This window comes from Plasmodium inui (genome assembly GCF_000524495.1).
Source record: "Plasmodium inui San Antonio 1 unplaced genomic scaffold supercont1.1, whole genome shotgun sequence".
In the NCBI taxonomy this organism is placed as follows: Eukaryota; Apicomplexa; class Aconoidasida; order Haemosporida; family Plasmodiidae; genus Plasmodium; species Plasmodium inui.
Window position 1 is genome coordinate 1,045,484 of NW_008481835.1, and position 20,327 is coordinate 1,065,810.

The following is a 20,327-nucleotide window of genomic DNA, read 5'->3' on the forward strand; positions in this document are numbered from 1 at the left end:
CGGGCGAATTTTTGAAAAAGCCTTCTTTTTGACGGGCCTATAAATTTATGCAGTTTCATGCGGGAAAAAAAAAAAAAAAACGCGTTCGTTTTTTTTTCCTTTCAAGTAAGCATACATATCTGAACAAGGGCGGGAAATATATTTTAGCATTTCTCTCTTTTTCTTTTTTCATTTCTCTTTTAACATTTTTTTTTCTTCTTCCCGCCTATGTGTGCTAACATATGGCAGATTATTCCCTGCTATCTGAATTCATGCCAGTTTATTTCCCCACCCTATGTCAATTTATGCCAATTGATCCCCGCGTGTGCCCACTCATTCTCTCTCCTGTTAATTCCATCATCAAACCTGCTGCCTATAAACCCCACTTAAGGCGAAGAAACCCGCCGGAGGGCTCAGTGCTGAATTCTTCCTGTATAACTCTCGAATGGGAAGAAGTTACTTTAAATAATGTCGCCAAGGAGAAGCGCACATTGTTAATTCACGCGAGTTTAGAGGCAAATGTAGTGGTGAGCGGCGTAGCGAAGTATTTTCCACGCCGCGCGCATAATAAGAGGTGCTATTATATTTTTTTCTTTTCCCTTCTGGCATACACAGAGGGATGCGGAAAGTCACCGCGGTTGCCACTCCACATTTTTCCTTGCGAAAGGGAAAATATAATAACACCTCTTCGATGCGTGCCTTTCAGTTATGCCGCTAACCAGGTGAAAGCGCTTCTCTATATTTATTTGAGGAGCCACACCCGGGTAAATCAAACTTGCACAAGTAAACAAGTAGTCGCTACATCCCCATGCCATTTTTAAAGAAAATGCTCCATAGTGCCCAATTTTAGCACCAGCAAGGGGAGAACTGCCTTTTTTTTCTTTTTTGAGACACACCAAGCAGAAGAGCAAGACGAAAAGTACACACCGTACGAAGACGTGTTACGAACGTTACGCCACTGCTCTGCACTGCCCTACGCACCTTTCCCCACGCAAAGATGGATTGCCAGGCCCTCGCAAAGAGCCTGGAGCAGATGAAGCACCTGCACAATGTGAAGTATCTGGAAGCGAAGGATCTAATCGATTTTAACCAAAAAAGCGCATACTACATCTGTCAGCAGATTGCAGAGAAGCAACTCACCAATGAGGGGGGGTATGTCGTGATAGGGCTCTCTGGGGGAAAAACCCCCATTGATGTGTATAAAAATATGGCCCTAGTTAAGGACATAAAAATAGACACCAGCAAATTGATATTCTTCATTATTGATGAAAGGTACAAAAGCAGCGATCACAAGTTTAGTAACTACAACAACATAAAGTTCCTATTTGACAGCTTAAAAATAAATGAGAAGGAGCAGTTATACAGGCCAGACACTTCAAAGAACATCGTGGAGTGTATAAGGGACTACAATGAAAAGATCAAAAACATGGTGAAGAAGTATAATAAAGTAGACATCGCTATATTAGGCATGGGGAGCGATTTTCACATAGCTAGCTTATTTCCAAATATATTTTTCAATATCTATATGAACAATTATCAGAACAGTTATATTTACAATGAATCCTCTATCAAACCGGTAAACAATAACGACAACAATGACAATGATAATTTGGATCTACTGAAGGAATATGTCTACTTTACAACCACCAACAATTTCGATGTGAGGAAAAGAATTACCGTCTCGTTAAATCTGCTGAGCAGTGCATCCAGCAAAATATTTTTACTAAATTCAAGGGAAAAGTTAGACCTATGGAAAAATATGTTGCTAAAATCTTATGTAGATGTGAATTATTGTCTCTACCCAGCTGTGTACCTAATTGATAGTATGAACACCACAGTGGTGACTTGCGGATATCCAAACTATCCACAGATATTGGAAGATATTTATGTCTCCACGAATTCTTTGTCGGTACATTCGCCTAGCCTAAATAGGAGGGAATTTCTAACGTTTATAATTTTTGGCTGCTCAGGAGATTTAGCAAAAAAGAAAGTTTACCCTGCCATTTTTAAACTGTTCTGTAATAAGCGCTTACCAAAGGATTTGTTAATTGTCGGATTTGCCAGAACAGCACAAAGTTTTGATTCCTTCTTCGATAAAATTGTTGGATACTTGAAGAGGTGCCTGCACAGCTATGAGGATTTGTCACATAGCCAGAAGAAGGACTTGCTAAATTGCTTCAAAAATAAGTGCAGGTACTACATCGGGGACTACTCCAGCTCGGAAAGCTTTGAAAAGTTTAACAAGTACTTGACGCAGCTGGAGACCGAGAGCTTACTCGGCACCTCGGCCACCATTTGGAGGCAGACCGCGGGTAAGGAATCCCCTGTGAAGGAATCCCCCGTGAACGACGCGCATAGCTTGGAACTTCCATCAGATGAGTCCATTCGCGCCAAAGGGACCGGCATCGCCACCCCTGGGAAGGCCCCCGAAGGAGCAAATGGACTGGCCACACCCATGCAGAACAAACCCTCACACATGGATGACACAGCGGACGAAGGGCACTCCAGCACGAAATACCCATTCGCCATAAACAGAATACTCTACCTGGCATTGCCCCCACACATATTCGTAAGTACCTTAAAGAATTACAAAAACAATTGCCTCAACAGCAACGGTACCGATAAAATATTATTAGAAAAGCCATTTGGAAAAGACTTGCAATCATTTAAAATGTTGTCAAAGCAAATTCTGGAAAATTTTAACGAAGAGCATATATACAGGATAGATCACTATTTGGGTAAGGACATGGTGTCAGGGTTACTGAAATTGAAGTTTACCAATACTTTTCTGCTCTCTCTCATGAATAGGCATTTCATCAAATGTATAAAGATTACCCTGAAGGAGACAAAAGGAGTGTACGGTAGGGGGCAATACTTCGACCCCTATGGAATCATCCGAGACGTGATGCAAAATCATATGCTCCAATTATTGACCTTAATAACAATGGAAGATCCAATCGACTTAAATGACGAATCGGTAAAAAATGAAAAAATAAAAATATTGAAATGCATTCCATCCATCAAATTGGATGAAACGATAATTGGACAGTATGTCAAATCAGAGAACTACCAAGAGGAGAAAAACTTATCTTCTCCCCTTTCTGATGATCACCCTGTTGATGAGTCCAAGCTGAATCATAGCTACCATGACGATCCCCACATAGACCCCAACTCAATTACGCCAACCTTCTGTACTTGCATTTTATACATCAATTCAATAAATTGGTATGGAGTGCCCATTATATTCAAAGCAGGAAAAGGACTAAATAAAGACATCTGCGAAATACGCATACAATTTCATAACATCATGGGATCCTCCGATGAAAGCATGTACAATAACGAATTTGTGATTATCCTCCAGCCCGTTGAAGCTATCTACTTAAAAATGATGATAAAAGAAACTGGATGTGATGAAATGGAGGAAGTTCAACTAAATTTAACGGTTAATCATAAAAATAAAAAGAATTACGTCCCAGAAGCGTACGAAACATTGTTGTTGGAATGCTTTAAAGGGTTTAAGAAAAAATTTATTTCTGATGAGGAGCTCTATGAATCGTGGAGAATTTTCACTCCTCTTCTCAATAAACTGCAAGAAAAGAACGTGCACCCTTTGAAATACCCCTTCGGCTCCTCAGGGCCCAAGGAGGTGTACGACCTGGTCAAGAAGTACTACAACTATGGCAAGGACTACGCCAACACGCCCTCCTTCGTTCGCAAGTCCTCCTTTTACGAGGACGACTTGTTGGACATAAACTGAGTCTCGACGTGGCGGTGTAACGTTGCAGGGGGAAGGGGAGCTGCTTTTCTACCCAGCTGCCCTTCCGGTCCCCCCCAAATGCGTTGACGCGGACGTTCGTTTGTGTGGGCGATTGCCCCGTGTATGCTGCTGCTCACATCAAGCAAAGTACCACCACGTACCCTCGCGCGCAGCAGAAGCAATATGCCTCCCCATAGCCGTTCCTTCCACAAGGGGCTACATAATTAACCAACTTATTTGCTCTAACTTTACCCAACATAGTTAAAATTTTTTGCGACCCATTTATAATACCTCTATTTTATGCCCCCGTTCTGTGTCGTCATCTAGATGGTTGCAATCCGCGTAAGGTTCATAATTTCGGCGTCAAAGTTATTCCCTTCTTCTAAACAAAGCGGTGAATTTTTAAGACACCTCCTTACCCATTTGAAAAATGTGGAATGGGGAACGTAGAAGGGGGACAGAAGTGTGCCAAATATATTTCGACGCGCTTCCTGCCACTTAAACCACGCCGGGAAGGCATTAAAGAGGAAAAAAGAATTTACATCTCTGAAATTGACGTTTTTACTGTGTTCCCCTTTGCGTCATTCTGAGGTGCAGTAATATTTTCCCATGTGGGTATCCTTTCCTGCACTACGAGCACTCCTTGCCATACGCGCGCACGCCCCCTCTGCCTTCACCACTTTTACGTTCATCCTTTTACCCGCTAAGGCGCTACCCACTAAGTTACTACCCGATAAGGTACAATTTCTTTTACTAAAAGACCTTTGGTTTCTTTTTTAAAAGGGGAAAAAGCAGTTCTTTTTGGAAAATAAACTTTTAAGAATTGTGCATAAAGATACGCAGCGCGTATTGCACGAGCGCAGGTACACGTGTATATGCACACGATGTAGAGTAGAAGAAGCAGAATTCATAGCACTTTTAGGTATGTGGAAATATATGTCACTGCCTTGTTCATCCTTCTCCTTTCAGCTGCATCGTACGAAGTGCAACATTCCGGTGGGGCATTCACGGGAGCATACCCAGGCATCTGCATATGTATAAGCATAGGAACACGCGAGTGCATGCACAACGGCTCTTCCACGCGGGCATCTATGCCTACACAAGCACAAGCGGAGGCACGTGCGTACGCATATTCCTCGTGTTTGCAACACGTAGATGTACACATTCTTACACGCGAGAAATGGACGAGCATGAAGGCATGTATTTTCTTTTTCTTCTTTTTCTTTTTATTTTTCTTCTTCTTCTTTTTTCCTTTTTTAAACTATGCTACCGGTTCTTGCACCTCCACAATTGGGTCCTGAACTTTGGCTTCTTCGTCATGCATGCCATCCTTCTCCATGTTGCACTTGGCGTCCTTGCACTCGTGAATTTTATCTGCATCATTTTTGCTATCAACATCGTCCTCGTCTTCCTCCTCATCATCTTCATCATCGTCATCATCACTGGTGTCATCGCCATACGAACTGGAGTCGTCATCATTCATGCCACTCATATTAGGCATGTTCTTAAACTGGTCCATTCCTCCTAGGCCTGAAAAATTGGCCATATCATCACCCATATTTCCTAGCTTACTAAAATCCAAATCGCCCATTCCTGGCATGCCTCCCATTCCTGGCATACCGCCCATTCCGGGCATACCTCCAAGACCTCCCATTCCTGGCATGTTTCCAAATTGACTCATATCTGGCATGCCTCCCATACCACCAAAGCTATTCATTGCCATGTCGTCATATTCTGTTGTTTTATTTTCCTCATCAGTATCAACCCAGGAGTTCCAGTCACATTTCACCCAGTGCTTCTTACCATCATTATTTATGGTCTTCCATCTTTCCTTTTCCTTTTTTATAATTTTAAACTTTATATTTCTCTTGGTGCTGTACTTGGACTCTTCTACATTTATTGGTTTTAAAAAGTTTAGGGTAAACTCGTATTCATTTTTTTCTTTTTTTCCGTAAAAATATAACTTGTCTTCTTTCAAGTCAATTTTGGTGTCCTCCGGATCCTGGAGCTCTATGGTCAGGTACAGGCAGTCCTTTTTCTGGGCCCACAAAACGATTGGAAATAGTTTACTACGGAGGGGTAGTGGAGGCGAGGCAACGTTCATGTGTGCGCACATAAATATAAATGTATTTACATGTATAGATTGCCACGAGCGCTGCTGCTCCGGGAGAGACCAACGCACGGGCGCATCTGGGCATGCACTCAAGGGTTCTTTCTCAAATTTGTGTAATTTCTGCAGGGGAAGCGTCATGTAGTGTTGACTTTTATTATATGCAGGTGTTAACATCGGGGAGACACAACGTAAAAAAAAAGGCACTAACGTAATTTGAAAAAACCACGTACAATCATGTTACGGGGGCGATCACATTCGGTAAGTTGTAACCCCATTTTGGAAGTGTGCACGGCGGATCATGCCAAGGGGGGCTTCCACGAGGCATCCACTACAAAGAGTGCACATATACGTCTGCATTATACGTGAAGGCACAACATTTATCAGTGTGTTGCACATATTATACATGTTTACAGCACGCGTAGCTTTTGGGCACACGGGCTTGCCGGGAGGGGGCACGCAAATATTACGAAGTTTCCATTTTACAACCATGGTGGTGAAACACAAATAAGAAAAAAAAAAATTCAAACCCTGATACAGCGTGGGCGATTATAATATGTAGAAATGAAAGAATAGCAGTATATGTGCACATTTTGCAAGCTCAAATGGAGAGAATTAAAAAAAAAAAAAGGCATATAGAGGCGGGTGGGGGCCGGAAAGAAAAAAAAAAATTATATATCAATGGAAAAACGTGACGCAGAAGAAATGCACGCATGGGGCACATATTGGTTTACTCTCACTCTCCTCGCCGCAACAGAACGCTGCTCTGTTTTTCCCTTATTTTCATATTTCTCTTAAAACTTACGCCATGCTCGGAAAAAGCTTGTTGAATCTAGGTAAAATATGGGGGAGGGGTGAGAAACTTGGTGAAAGTTTTTGTAGAGGTGGAATATGCTATACAATATATGTGCTACGTAAATGTGGGTGAATTTGCTATTTTTCCTCAATGTTTAAGAAAAATTTATAAAGATGTTTTATTTATAAATAATAAATAATCCCTATTTGGAGAAATATAAAAAAATCACCGTAAAAAAAAGGCGTTACGCAGGAAAAAGTATATTGTACTTGTTTTTCTTTATATACCTGTATAGCACTGTTATTTTATTATGTATTCATAAAATAAATACATAAATTGTTTCAAAATGAACATATTTTATTAAATTTAAAATTGTGCTTAAAAGGTGAACTTAAATCTGCGTTTAAAAAATGAATTTAAATCGATTTCTTCCACTTGTTAAAACTGTTCATATGTAGTACCATTTGTTTCATTTGAAATATATGTTTTTTTTTTTTCTTTTTTTTTTCACCGCGGCAAAAAAAGAGTCAATATTTTTATTTGCATAATAGAAAAATAAAAAGGGGGTGGTTGTTTCGCAGTCACGCATACATATACATGAATACGTAAATTATTTTATCTATATAATACAAAATATGTCCGGCGTATCTTGCATAATTGAAGCGCCAGATGTTATATTTACATACGTAACACATATAACGCTGTTTGTCGTGTTCGGCTTGCTGTTTATGCAACCCTTACGGGTACACGGTGTCGTAGCATTTCGAATGGCATGCTGCGACGTACGCGCGGCGTATGATGCATTACATATACTGAATATATATAATATTATATATATATTTATATATGTATTAATTTTTCGGGTATGACGAAAAAACGAAACGTTTTGCTTGGAGCAGGGAAGGGGGCCTCTTTTTTTTTCTTTACGTGCTCATATCTTATACTTACAATGACTGCCCCGCCCGTAGGTCACCTGCACGAATGAGAATCGTCCCATGCGTCAATGTATGCAGTTTTCAGTATACCTAACGTTGGCATACATTCCTACATTTTTGCGCATAAGCTTATTCCGTTAAAATGTAGATTTTATAAAATATACAAAGTAATGCTGCCTGTGCCGTACACGTATGCAGCGCCCCGCGAATGTCGCAAAATGGAGTTAGCAAAAAGCGCGGCTTTCAAAAAAAAAATCACCGTCGCGACGATTACGCCTGGAACGAATGCTTAAAGGGATATATCTATACATGAGCAGATAGAGCAAAGGAAGCATCGCAAATTGTTTTTAGTGTACGCGCAACAAATAATGATAAATGGGAAAAAATGTTGTAGAAAAGTTGGTCGAAGGGGATGAAAAAAAAAAAAAAAAAAACGCCTATATCATGTTAAAATACTCGATGGCTGAAATGGCATACCAAATAAATTTTCTTGCAAAAACTGTGTGTTGGTGAAAAAAAACGCGATTAGACCCATAAAAGGGATGCATTAAATGTATGTGAAGCAAATAAATGTTGTGACACCTTGTGGAAATTGCCTTTTCTTTTTTTTCCGTGAAAAATCTTCCCTTTTCGTCATAATGGGGGGAAAAACACCTGATGCATATTTTTAAATACGCCACAGTTTATCTAAAATAAAAAATTGTGCATTGTACAAATGGTTTGTTATGTATATTGTGCCTTTCTTTTAACGTGACGAATGGCCCACTTTTGCACATGGTACAAGGCATGCCGTACGCGCATAATAATTAGTTAATCGGTTTATGAGCAGACGCCTGTTCGCGGGTTGCAAGCTATTTTGATATTTGGACAATTTTGAAGGTAACCTACCTGAATGCTTGAATGTTCACATTTTTTATCTACTCCGTATGAGATGGCAAAATAGCGCTGACACTTTAAGACGTAAAGAAGGTGGACGCTTCGAAGGGAAAATATTTATCCGCTTGAAATTATAGGAGAAGTCCTGCGCCGAACTCTCCACATGTTAATCTTACGAGGAGTATCATCTGCACGTTTTACATATAAAGTGGAGGAAGGGGTTCGTACATTGGGTTTTCCCAAAGTCAATTCAAAATTTGGGGAAGAACATCACAAAATTTGTGAGATGTTTGTAGTTTTTTCTTTTTGCTAGTCATTTCGTGGCTGGTAAAGTATCCCGTCAGTTTACTTTCCCATTGACATAAAAATTTATATACACTCAAAAAGGTGTTCCCTACGTTGTTTGTCATGAGATTTATGGAAATTTTTTCCTCTAAAGGGGGAGAAGAAAAGGGAAAAAGTTTTTATACATTTTTCAGATTTCGAATGGGGGAACGTTTTTCCCCCACCTCCGCTACCTTTTGTGTTGTATGCCCCCAAAGGGGAAGAGCGTAAGAACGAGACAAACTGGCATTTTCAGTTTTACCACAACCACATGCTTCACATTTGGACATTCTCAGCAAAAGGGGTTTCCAAATGGGTTGGTTTAAAAAAATAATCCTTATGATGCAAATGTTAACTATATAAACCAGTCAGAGAATTGTGAGAGTCGCTAATTTTTTTTTGTGAATAGGTACCAGGTTCGCTACTCCTTAAGGGCGCTAATTGGAGTTTGCCAAAATTGAACGATGTACGATAAGCATGGGGCAAAGCCAACCCCACTTCATTCTTCTGCACCGCTCGTTTATGAATCATTTTCACGCATTCTGCGTTTTTCGAAGCATTTTTCAGCGTGTCCCCGTGTGCAGTGAGGAGGTGTACTTTTTTGTGATCCCCAAATGTCCTTCCAAGTGAAGTCTAAAGATATGCATGTAAAAGTACAAAAAAAGTGAGCAACCTCTACAACGTTTTTTTTGCTGTTGTTCCTTTGGAGGTTAACTCATTTTGCTTTAAGGTGGCAACTTCTTTCTCCTGCATGTTACGTGCATTACTTGGTGAAACTCAAATGTGATGCAAAATAAATTGAATTTTTTTTTTTTTTTTGTTCCCGAACGTGCATGTATTTTTTTTGTTATTTTGTTGCTTTGTTATTTTGTTTATTTTTTTTTTCCCCTTTGAGCCACTTATTTCTAAAATTGCAACGCATATGGCTTCCGAGCTTCTAGCATGTCGAGATAACACAAAATGTTGACGCCTAAGAGGCACAAAATTCACACGAACGTATCTAATCATAGCATCGTTTCTATACCACTTGTGAGGGGGTCCGAAGAGGTCTTCATCGGAAAAGGGAAACACAAACGTGACCACATATATGTTTTGCAGTAAGGGTCGCCAAAGTTTCAGATAGATCGAACCATTTGTGAACGCGCGTAACATATACTTCTCATCGAGGAAGACATATTAATGTTGAGGGGGGGATGTCTTACCAGCAAGGTGCTAAAAATTGGAAAACGCTGGTTTGCTGACAAAGAAAGTGCTTTTTTTACCACAAAAAAAAATAAAGGAACAGAAAATGCCTTATCCAAATGCATCCAAATTAACAAGGCAATTTTGAAAAATGAAAATATTCTCGAAATAGTAAAAATAATAAAGAAGAACGAAAAAAATGCCAATATAATTAATTACGTAACGTTTCTTCACAGATTAATGCAAATAATATGCAGTAAGAAAGATGACCCCACTTACTTAAAAGGTGTAACATATATCCATGACGAAATAGAGGAAAAAATTAACATCATTTTTCAGTATTTTATTGACCACAAGAAGAGTTTTAAGGTTAATAACTATAACAAAAGGCTCTTTTCTTCCTTCATATGGTCACTTAGTAAGTATGCCAGTCTGTTGAAAGATGGTGACACTCGGCACCTCTTTGCCAGTACGGTGTCGCACAGTTATTTGGCACATCCATGTAAAGGTCAAGTGGAGTGGCTGAAAAGGGTTTTTCTCTTAAATTGGCAGGGGGAGCATGCCAGTGATGTGCACAGTGTGTACCTGTCCGGGGGTGATGATGACGACGGTATGGTCAGAAGTGTACCTCTGCAGACAACTACTCGGCAAGGGGAACAAAACCGGCACGATGGAAAAAATTCCCCCCGCGAAGCAGTCAGGGGAAGCCCCCCCCCCTGTAATAAGTTCAGCCTATTATGCTATTATGCAGACGCGTATTTACCATCCTTAAATCCGTCTCGATATGTCCTTGTGCTTTGGTCATTAAGCAAGCTGAATAAACATTTCAAAGAATTACACGAGCGATACTACAAGAGGAGCGAGAGTCTCTTGCCTCAGCTAAAGAGTAGGGAACTGATAATGTTGCTATATAGCTACTCCTATGTAAATTATTCAAACTTACATTTTTACGTAAAAGTGAAAGACTTTATTATGAGCAGAAATACACATAAGGAAATCGTCCGTGTGGGGGAGTACGAATCGGTGATCAACATGCTTCTGTCATTTTCGAGGCAAAATGTATTTCCCCAAGACTTACTCGAAAGCACAGTAGACCAGATTTTACAGTCGAAGGATTTTTTAAAATCGATAAAAAGTAAGCATCTAATAACCCTCCTCTTTTGTCTATGCAAATTTCCGTTTTTATACACATCAGTGGAAAAACGCTTTGAAGCGCTAAAAAGAAGGGAGACAAATATATGGGCAAGAAAAAATATCTTTTTGTATGAATTGCTAAAAAAGGAGATTATGAATAGGTGCACAAAAGAGAGGAACCCAAGTAGAGATACATTTCAGACGGAGGAAAAAAATACACACAAGGAGGTACCACTCCACATGATCAACTACTCCTGGGAAAACTTGATTCTAATCATATGGTCGTTAAGTCTTAAGTATATCTACTCAGCAAAATTGTTCCTCTCCTGCTTTACTAAGTTATCGGATTATTTGAAAAATCAAAACTACGTGAACAGTTCATATCCCATATTGACGAACTTTTATTTATCCCTTTTGTCCTTCTTGCTAGAAGATGGGACGGTCATCAATTTGTATTTTAACACAGCAGAATTAAATGCCCTGTGTGTTTTGTACAATAATGTTGGCATCTTTGAAAGGGATTTTGGGACATTCAAAAAGGCGATAAACATGAATGGAAGGAAACATGACGTGGATGTGTCCGGCATGCATAAGGTTATATACAATTTGATTTCCAACCTTTTTAAAGGATCAAAAAATGTAGCTGTGTTGTTGGAACATAAAAACGGGGTTAACTTGTCTGTGGATATTTTGCTGCGTCAAAAGGGGAACACTACAAGGCAGGAAAAGGAACACCGTCGGTTGGCTCCACGTGGTGAATTTTTAGGTGAAGTGGCGTTAGCCCAGGGGCGGAAGGAGAATAAGCAGGCTTATCACAGCAACAATGAAGGTGCGGCAAAATGTGCAGGGTGTTCAACGGGAAGGAGCAACGCGACTATTGGTTCCCCGTTCCAAACCCCCCCACGAAGCACATCACTAAATGCGCATCAAAAGCGTGACTGTCACAACAGCGCCAAAACTGATCACATAAAACGTGGCACTTACATTGAAGAGGTTCCCCACGTCAGTGCACCGTGTGAGAAGGCAGATATCCCCAGCGATGAGATAAGAAGTAGTTTGCTCAGCTTCATGGAAAGAATAAAAAATGCGAATGACAAAATAGACGCCAAGGAATTGAAAAAATTATTCAAAGATGTGCTAACCTTCTTTGGGAAATTCTCTACCCATATTAACGAGCAGGACACTGTTAGTTTTTTTTATAAATTTTCTGCCCTTTTTCCGCGATTATGTGAGTTAAGGGACCGTGGCAGGATGGTCAATGGTGGTGGCGAAGACTTCTTAACAATTTTTTCCCACTTCCATGGATACATCACTAACACTTTTTTTCAAAATGCGAACAGAAAGAAGGCGCATCATCTGCTTGACGTGTGCTGGGTCTACTTCAGATACATGAAATATTTTTATACTCTATCGAAGGAAGGAAATCCAGATGGGCCTAGAGACAGAGAAAGCATAACAGGAATGGCAACTAAAAAAAGGCTATCCGGAGAAATAAAAAAAATTGTAAACATATTCGACCATGTTGTAATAAACAAAATGATAACTGAACAAATGATAGCAAAAATGTCGTCCAAAAATATGGCCCACCTTATTTCCATTTTTTTGCACATTAACAATTCGAGTATGATAGAATATTTAAAAAAAAATAATTTTCACAATGTTCATTTTACCGTGAAAGATATTCTCCTAATTTTGAGTGCTTTAGCCAAGTCCGATTTTGAATGGAAAATTGAAACAACCGAATTTTGCAACAAATTTATTGAGCATATAGGCACCTGTGGAGTGCAGGACTTGGTGGAGTTTACCTATCTGTGCGCAGAGCTGAAATCGAGCAGTGAGCTTATTAGTACGCATATTAGAGATAAAGTTAACTCGTGTGGTCCTTTCCAACAGTTTTCAAAGAAGACATATGTGGAGCGAAGAAGCGACTGCTATGGGGGGGTAGCAGACGTTTCTTCTATCCCCTCCGGTCAGACAAAATTCATTGAGACTTTTGAACAGGATGAGCTAGCCCTTTTCGTGAGAAACTGCTACCGAATGCACTGTTTTGATCGACATTTTTTTGACACACTGTGCGATGCAGCGCTGAGGAGGCGCAGCACGCTGAGTGCGAAAAGTCTCTGCATTGTGCTGCCCTGTTTCGCGCGCGTTTATTGCCTGCACGGGGTCGGCGCGTCTTCCCCCAATGGAAGGAGCGGGGGAAGAGAGCCTCTCACACGAAGTGGCCACACTGGCAAGCTGGATTACACTCACAAGGTGGATCACACTGACAAGGTGGATCACACTGACAAGGTGGATTACACTGGAAAGATTAATCACAATGGCAACGCTGATCACACTGTTCACTTTACCCACAGCAGTGACCATCTCGATGCAGACATGTCCTTGTGCAGGTACGACGTGCCCGCGTCCCTAAAGAAGCTCGCAAAGTACGCGGAGGCGAAAATACTCTCCAGCGGAAACCCCAATTTGTTCAACCTGGCATATTTTATGGAGGCATTTACGCTGCTCAAAGTTGAAAACAAAAGGGCCTATGCTTTATGCGCGAAGGAGTTAGAAAGGAAGGTAGGAATTAACATACGAATCGGAGCCACAGACGGGGGAGAGAAGAAAATACAATGTTGGGGAGATACAGATAAGGAGGTAAGACTGCTGGGGAAAATTCTATGGTGCATGTCGTACTACCATAAGACGGAATTTATCTTGGCAGGGAAAATTACCAACTTTTTTCTAAGGAAGAGAATGTACAAAAATGTATCCCCTGAAAATTTCATTTCCATTTTTTTGTACTACATAAAATCGAGAGTATACAACAGAAGCTTGTTCCATAAAATGGGCCAAGCTGTCACAATGAGCATAACTGTGGGCAACTATTTTATTGGCAAGGAGGGTAAACGCAGGGGAGGCTTTAAGTTGAGTGTCATCACCGAACTGTTTGGAACCATGGCATGGGCGTACGCATTTACCTGTTGTTATGCACACCAGAAGGAAGATAGTACCAATAGGGGGAGAAAAAAAGAGGAAAAAAATAAAAGACAAAAAAGTGAAATAAAAAATGATCAACTATTTTTAAACAAAATATACACCTTCTTGCTAAACGAAATTAAAACTCTCCACAAATATAAAGCACTTTCCTTTTTACTCTTAGCAAGATATTTATGGGGCGTCGCAATTGCAAATTTAGTAAATGAACAAGTAGTACATTTTATTAACGGCTACAATTGGAATGCTGTAAATGTAAAGGAACAAAATTATATGCACTTACACATGATTGTTACCTTTTGGTTAAGATTAAAATATTCTCATCATGGGTTTCACCTTTGTGAGGACTTCCTCACCTTGAAGAATCATATTATGAGCCTACTTGGCAAAAAGAGGGAAATTTTTAAAAATGGCCACCATACTGCTAGCGAGAACATATCAGATTTCCACCAGCAAGTCTGCCAAATATTAGACAAATTCGGGGTGAAATACGAAAATGAGTATATGGCGCAGGAACTTTTGTCCATCGACTTGGCCATAAGGGATGGAACGAGGGGGGAAAAGATTGCCGTTGAGGTGGATGGCCCATCACACCATTTGGTACTTTTGGACGAGACCGATACGAGGGCTAAGAAGTAAGGGGGCAAATTTGGGGTTAACGAAACGATGCCATTCGTGGGACACGCAACTGCTAGAAGTACATGAGCAATGTTCCAAAGTGATCAACCCTTCTCATAATTAGCCTCGCTTCTTCGCTAACTGTGCTCCCCCTCCAAATGGGATCCCCAGTTATATCAGTCTACTCGCCCATATCTTGGCCCCGCACACATCTCTACTATTTTTCTTTGTACGTTTACCTCCTCCGCAGGATGTATGCCCCATGTGGAACAACCCATTTTAAAAACTGGCTGTTGAGGGAAATGGGCTGGACGGTCATCAACCTCGAAGTGCATGCGTGGAATAAACTCAGCAAAGCAGAGAAGGAGGCCTACGTGGTGGAGAAACTGACAAATTGTAGTGAGAGCCTTAACAATCACTTTGCGAAGTGGGCCTCACCGAATTGATTCGTGTGAATCCCCTTTGAGTATGCCAAAAGGGGAGAAGAAAGCACGCATTTCGCTTCCCTCCGTACCCGTATCTGCGTGGACACCCCATTGTGTGCCCTTTTAACTCCAGCCTGATTTGCAACGATGCGTTGTTCTGCCAGGGTGGCAGTTTTTATGTGCTTAATCTTAGACACAAGAGAATCATAACCATTTTGCTTCACTAGGGAGGCATTCCGTGAGGAGAAGCGCATGTATTTGTTTTTATTTTATTTTTTTTTTATCCATTTTGTCTGTCAATTTTGACCCCCCCTTAGCATGACAGCACCGCGGGGGTGAGGCCTGTATGTACATTCAAACGGAGCACCAAATGGGAAAAAAAAAAAAAAGAAAAAGAAAAAACAGGGAGCCAATTCCCGTTACACACCCGCCTAGGGGCATTTATACACATGTGTACGTTGTCTATGTTACGACCATATCCCTGTGGATGATCTAACTTATGCCAGGAACGCCCCTGGAGTGGATTTGTTTGCATCATACAGTTGGTGTTTTTTTCTCCTATTTATTTATAAATATACACTACTGAATAGGCAAAGAGTATTTCTTCTTAATTTTGTTTGCTTATTTTTTTTTAATTTCTTTTTTTGTTTGTTTCCCTTTCTAATTTTTCACTTTTATAAAGTTTAACGCACGCTTTGGTGGAGTTGCGGAAATATCCATCAACAAATGTTTCCGACATGAGATTTACTTCTTTTCTGTCCAAAACATACGATTTTAAAATTTTGTTCTTAACTGGTTCTTGTTCGTTTTAGTTAGATTTTGTGACGTTTGTCGGTTTTTTTTTTTTTTTTTTTTTGTTTCCAATACTGCCTGCAATTGTGTGGGACGGACCTGACTTGACTGTACGCTAGTTGTATGCAAAGGTGGCCATATGCGTGCAGACGCGGTGGAAAAGCGGCGCATTCGAAGGCAAAGAGGAGTGTAACAGGTGAAGCTGAGATACAGCCCCCTCACCGGAAACAGCATACCAACAGCGGATCAATCGCACACCAACGGGGGAGCACTAGGAGGGCTCTACTCGCAAGGCGCCTGGGAAAAAACAATGAACGCAACGTTGAAAGCAATTATCATCCTGGTGGTCGCTCTGACGATTAAGTATGCGAGATGCAAATCGAATCTAAGGAACCAGCTGACGAGCACTCAGGGACCGGCCCAAGACAGCAGTAGCTTTTTCCAAATAAGACTCCCCGAAATTAGTATCCCGCCGATTTCCACTAACCTGGGAAATTATAAAGACTATGAAGGAGGAAGAAATGGAGGCGGATGGGACAATGGCAAAGTGGAGTTATCGTCCTATTCGTTCGTTCCGTCGTTATTAAATGCGGTTTATTTATTTTCTGCCCTATGTTTCATCCTCTGTTTGACTGGCTTGAATAATCACAAGACTTCCAAAAGGGGGAATGTACTAGGGTTTATAGGAATAGTAGCAGCAATAGTGGTGACCTTTAGCCAAGTAGGGTTTGGATTCAGATATGAATTATTTTTCATCATAGTAATACCAGCTATCAGTATAGGATTATTTATTGCCCACCATGTGAGCATGGTGCAGATGCCCCAGTTGGTTGCACTATTTCATAGCTTTGTCGGATTAGCTGCATTATTTGTTGGCTTCTCTAAATACCATTCGGAATATTTCGAGAGTTACGAAATGAGCACAATACATTTGGTGGAACTTTATTTAGGAACCTTTATCGGTGCAATAACTTTTATCGGGTCGTTAGTAGCAGCGGGGAAATTAAGTGGTACTCTAGACAGTAAATCTTTAAATTTGAAAATAAAAAAAGTCATAAATATGGTTTGTATTATAATTATCATCATTCTTGGATATTATTTTGTTCAGCTTAAATCGATTTATTTGAAAACCCTTTTCCTTTATGTTTCTTTCCTGGTGGATTCATTTCTCGGGTTCCACTTAGTTGCATCAATCGGTGCTGCAGATATGCCTGTGGTCATTAGTGCATTGAATTCTTACTCTGGCTTCGCTACAGCCATCAGTGGATTTCTGCTTCATAACAATTTGTTAATCATATCAGGATCACTTATTGGTTCTTCAGGAGCTATTTTATCCTACATTATGTGTATAGGAATGAACAGAGATATCTTCAATATTATCCTAGGTGGGTGGGATGACTATGATGAGTTAGGTGGAGGATCGTTGCAGCAGGCGGAGGCAAATAAACGGGTAAACTCTACCACACATAAGTACGTTGCAGAAAATTTAATTAACGCAAGAAATGTTGTAATCGTTCCAGGGTATGGCACAGCTGTTAGCAAATGTCAGAGAGAGCTAGCTGAAATTTGCATCATACTGAAGTCGAGAAATGTGCAGGTAAATTTTGCCATCCACCCTGTTGCAGGAAGAATGCCAGGACATTTAAATGTCCTTCTAGCTGAGGCAAATGTTCCCTACAACATTGTCAAAGAAATGAATGAAATTAACTCATCTATCGACAAGGCTGACATCGTTTTGGTAGTGGGGGCTAACGACATTGTGAACCCCTCCTCTCTAGACCCCTCCAGCAAAATTTATGGAATGCCAATCATCGAGGTATGGAAAAGCAAACAAGTAATTATTTTAAAAAGGAGTCTGAACACAGGGTACTCGGCGATAGACAATCCACTCTTCTACTTTGCCAACAGTTATATGCTTTTCGGCGATGCGAAACATTCGACCAATCAAATTTTAACCATTTTGAGCGACTATACCAGTCATAAATATCCAGATGTATCCCTGTCAGATGCGCACCTTGATGATGAGAAGGCTGAAGTGCGCTCTTTGTGCTTCCTCTCGGAGGACTCTTCCGCCAGCATCAGAGAAGATTTGGAGGCACTCGCGGAGCAGTACCCCAAGGCACGGAGGGTCATCGGGCTGGTGAAGGAGGACACGGGGGGAACACAAAAAGGAGAAGCAAAAAATGGAGACGAAAAAGGGGAAAACACCAAAGAGGGAGCAGAAGCTGAGTCATCCACCCCCCGAAGCGCCGATGTCAACCTGTCTATAGTCCCTATTACCCCCAAGTTTGTCCCAAAACTAAAAAAAATGGGCTTCCGAATATTGGTGGAAAAAGACATAGGAACGAAAATCATGATAGAAGACGAGGAATACGTTAATTACGGAGCTGAAATCACATCGAAGGAGGATGTCCTCAGGCAGAGCAATATCATACTGAAGGTGGATCCACCAAGCGAGAAATTCATAGTGGAAGTACCAAATAATACTGTCCTAATTAGTTACTTGTGGCCAAGCATCAATAAAGAGCTACTTCAAATCGCTGTGCAGAATAAAGAAAAAAATAACATCACCTATATGGCAATTGACGAGGTGCCTAGATCCACACGCGCTCAAAAAATAGACATCAGAAGCTCTATGAGTAACTTACAAGGATACAGAGCTGTTATAGAAGCCTTTTTCATGCTCCCAATGTTTAGTAAATCGTCTACCACAGCTGCTGGAACGATTCATCCCGCTAAAGTTTTCGTCATAGGGGCAGGGGTAGCAGGGTTGCAAGCCATTATAACCGCGAAGAGTATGGGTTCTATTGTATACTCACATGATTCGAAAGCATCCACTGAGGAGGAAGTGAAGAGCTGTGGTGGAATATTCATAAAGATCCCATCATCAACGTACAGAGAAAAGAATGAACTAGCGAAAGATGAAGAAAAAATGAGGGAAGATTTTTTAAATATACAAAGTAAGATTTTCAAAAGGGTTATCAGTAAGTGCGACATTTTAATCTGCTCTGCATCTGTACCTGGAAAAGCGTCCCCAAAATTGGTCACCACAGAAATGATTAAACTAATGAAGAGGGGAAGTGTGGCCGTGGATTTGTGCACAGAATTTGGAGATAAACAAAGTGGCTGGGGAGGAAATATCCAGTGTTCGCAATCAAATAAAAACATCATCATCAATGGGGTTCATGTGTTAGGTAGAGATAAAATTGAAAGAAATATGCCACTGCAGGCATCTGACTTGTTCTCCATGAATATGATAAATCTGCTGGATGAAATGGGAGGAGGATTACAATTTACAGTCGATACTAATAATGACATTGTGAAAGCGCTCGTTGTTGTAAAGGATGGAAAAATTTTGTACTCACCTGACAGATCAATGGACAAATTGGTCAAAAGCGAAAGTGTTTTCTTGACTGACCAAAGCGAAGACAATCAACTTGTTTCCAAAAAAACGATAAAATATCCGACGGGGACACGCATAACTGAAAAGTTTATCGAGTCAGATCTGCTCTTCTACATTTCCCTAATTTGCGCACTTATGGTTACCCTACTGACTGGCACTATCTTTTCACAGTCAGATTTGCACCATTTGTTTTTATTTACTCTGTCTATCATCGTTGGCTACTTCTGCGTCTGGTCCGTCACGCCCTCGTTGCACACCCCGCTGATGTCCGTCACGAACGCGGTAAGAGTGGGCCATTGACTCCGTGGTGGCACCATTTTGCATGTTACTTACAGATGCATGAATCTAGGGGTGTTTTTCTGTCCATACGGATTTATGTGCAGACCAACGGACATCAGTGACGCAGGCGCGTCGATACGACATCTACCCCCCCTCCCTGCAGCTCTCCGGAGTTATAATAATCGGAAGCATGATTGAGTACGGCAGTGGCTTCAAAAGTCTGAGTTCTGTCCTGTCGATGATAGCCACCTTCTTGTCCGCTGTGAATCTTTCAGGTATGGGTCACCAGCGTACGATCTATGATGCCATCTTGATGAAAAGAGGCATCCCCCCCTGAGAGTTGACACATCGATGCGCCCACAAAAAGGACGCTGATATGAACGTACCCTCTTTCTTTTTTCCACACCTTTAGGAGGATTCTACGTCACCAAGAGGATGCTGGACATGTTTATCAAATAAGAAAATAAAGGCATTTCCCCTTTTGTGAAGCCCTAAATTGGGCCACAGGAAATGTTTCCCCCGGCATACGAGCTGCAGCCCTTGAACTGCGTTGACTTTTCTTCAGCATCCGTCGAATTTTTTGTTTTTGTCGCACTTTAGCTGCTCTAGCGCTGCGAGCACTGCCAACGCTGCTAGCCATGTTGACCATGCTGACCATGCCAACACTTGCTGGTCTTTCCTCACCCTGCTTCTGTTCCGTTACGCCATTTTATTTACTCATATGCTTATTTTTTT

The 20,327-nt window shown here is 40.9% G+C and overlaps 4 protein-coding genes across 4 annotated transcripts; 3 read left to right on the forward strand and 1 right to left on the reverse strand.

Moving 5' to 3' along the window:
* Positions 1 to 976: 976 nt before the first annotated feature.
* Positions 977 to 3,736, forward strand: C922_00247 (glucose-6-phosphate 1-dehydrogenase; the record flags this gene model as incomplete). The annotated part of the gene is made up of 1 exon (XM_008815864.1): positions 977 to 3,736. The coding sequence occupies one exon, from the start codon at positions 977 to 979 to the stop codon at positions 3,734 to 3,736; it is 2,760 nt and encodes a 919-aa protein (XP_008814086.1).
* Positions 3,737 to 4,997: 1,261 nt separating this feature from the next.
* On the reverse strand, positions 4,998 to 5,840 carry C922_00248 (hypothetical protein; the record flags this gene model as incomplete). Its single annotated transcript, XM_008815865.1, has 1 exon — positions 4,998 to 5,840. The coding sequence occupies one exon, from the start codon at positions 5,838 to 5,840 to the stop codon at positions 4,998 to 5,000; it is 843 nt and encodes a 280-aa protein (XP_008814087.1).
* A 4,116-nt stretch (positions 5,841 to 9,956) lies between these two features.
* Positions 9,957 to 15,139, forward strand: C922_00249 (hypothetical protein; the record flags this gene model as incomplete). Its single annotated transcript, XM_008815866.1, has 2 exons — positions 9,957 to 14,710; positions 14,944 to 15,139. 2 exons carry the CDS (start codon positions 9,957 to 9,959, stop codon positions 15,137 to 15,139), a joined length of 4,950 nt encoding a protein of 1,649 aa, XP_008814088.1.
* A 1,081-nt stretch (positions 15,140 to 16,220) lies between these two features.
* Positions 16,221 to 20,051, forward strand: C922_00250 (NAD(P) transhydrogenase; the record flags this gene model as incomplete). The annotated part of the gene is made up of 3 exons (XM_008815867.1): positions 16,221 to 19,595; positions 19,756 to 19,867; positions 20,005 to 20,051. The coding sequence occupies 3 exons, from the start codon at positions 16,221 to 16,223 to the stop codon at positions 20,049 to 20,051; spliced, it is 3,534 nt and encodes a 1,177-aa protein (XP_008814089.1).
* Between the last annotated feature and the right edge of the window lie 276 nt (positions 20,052 to 20,327).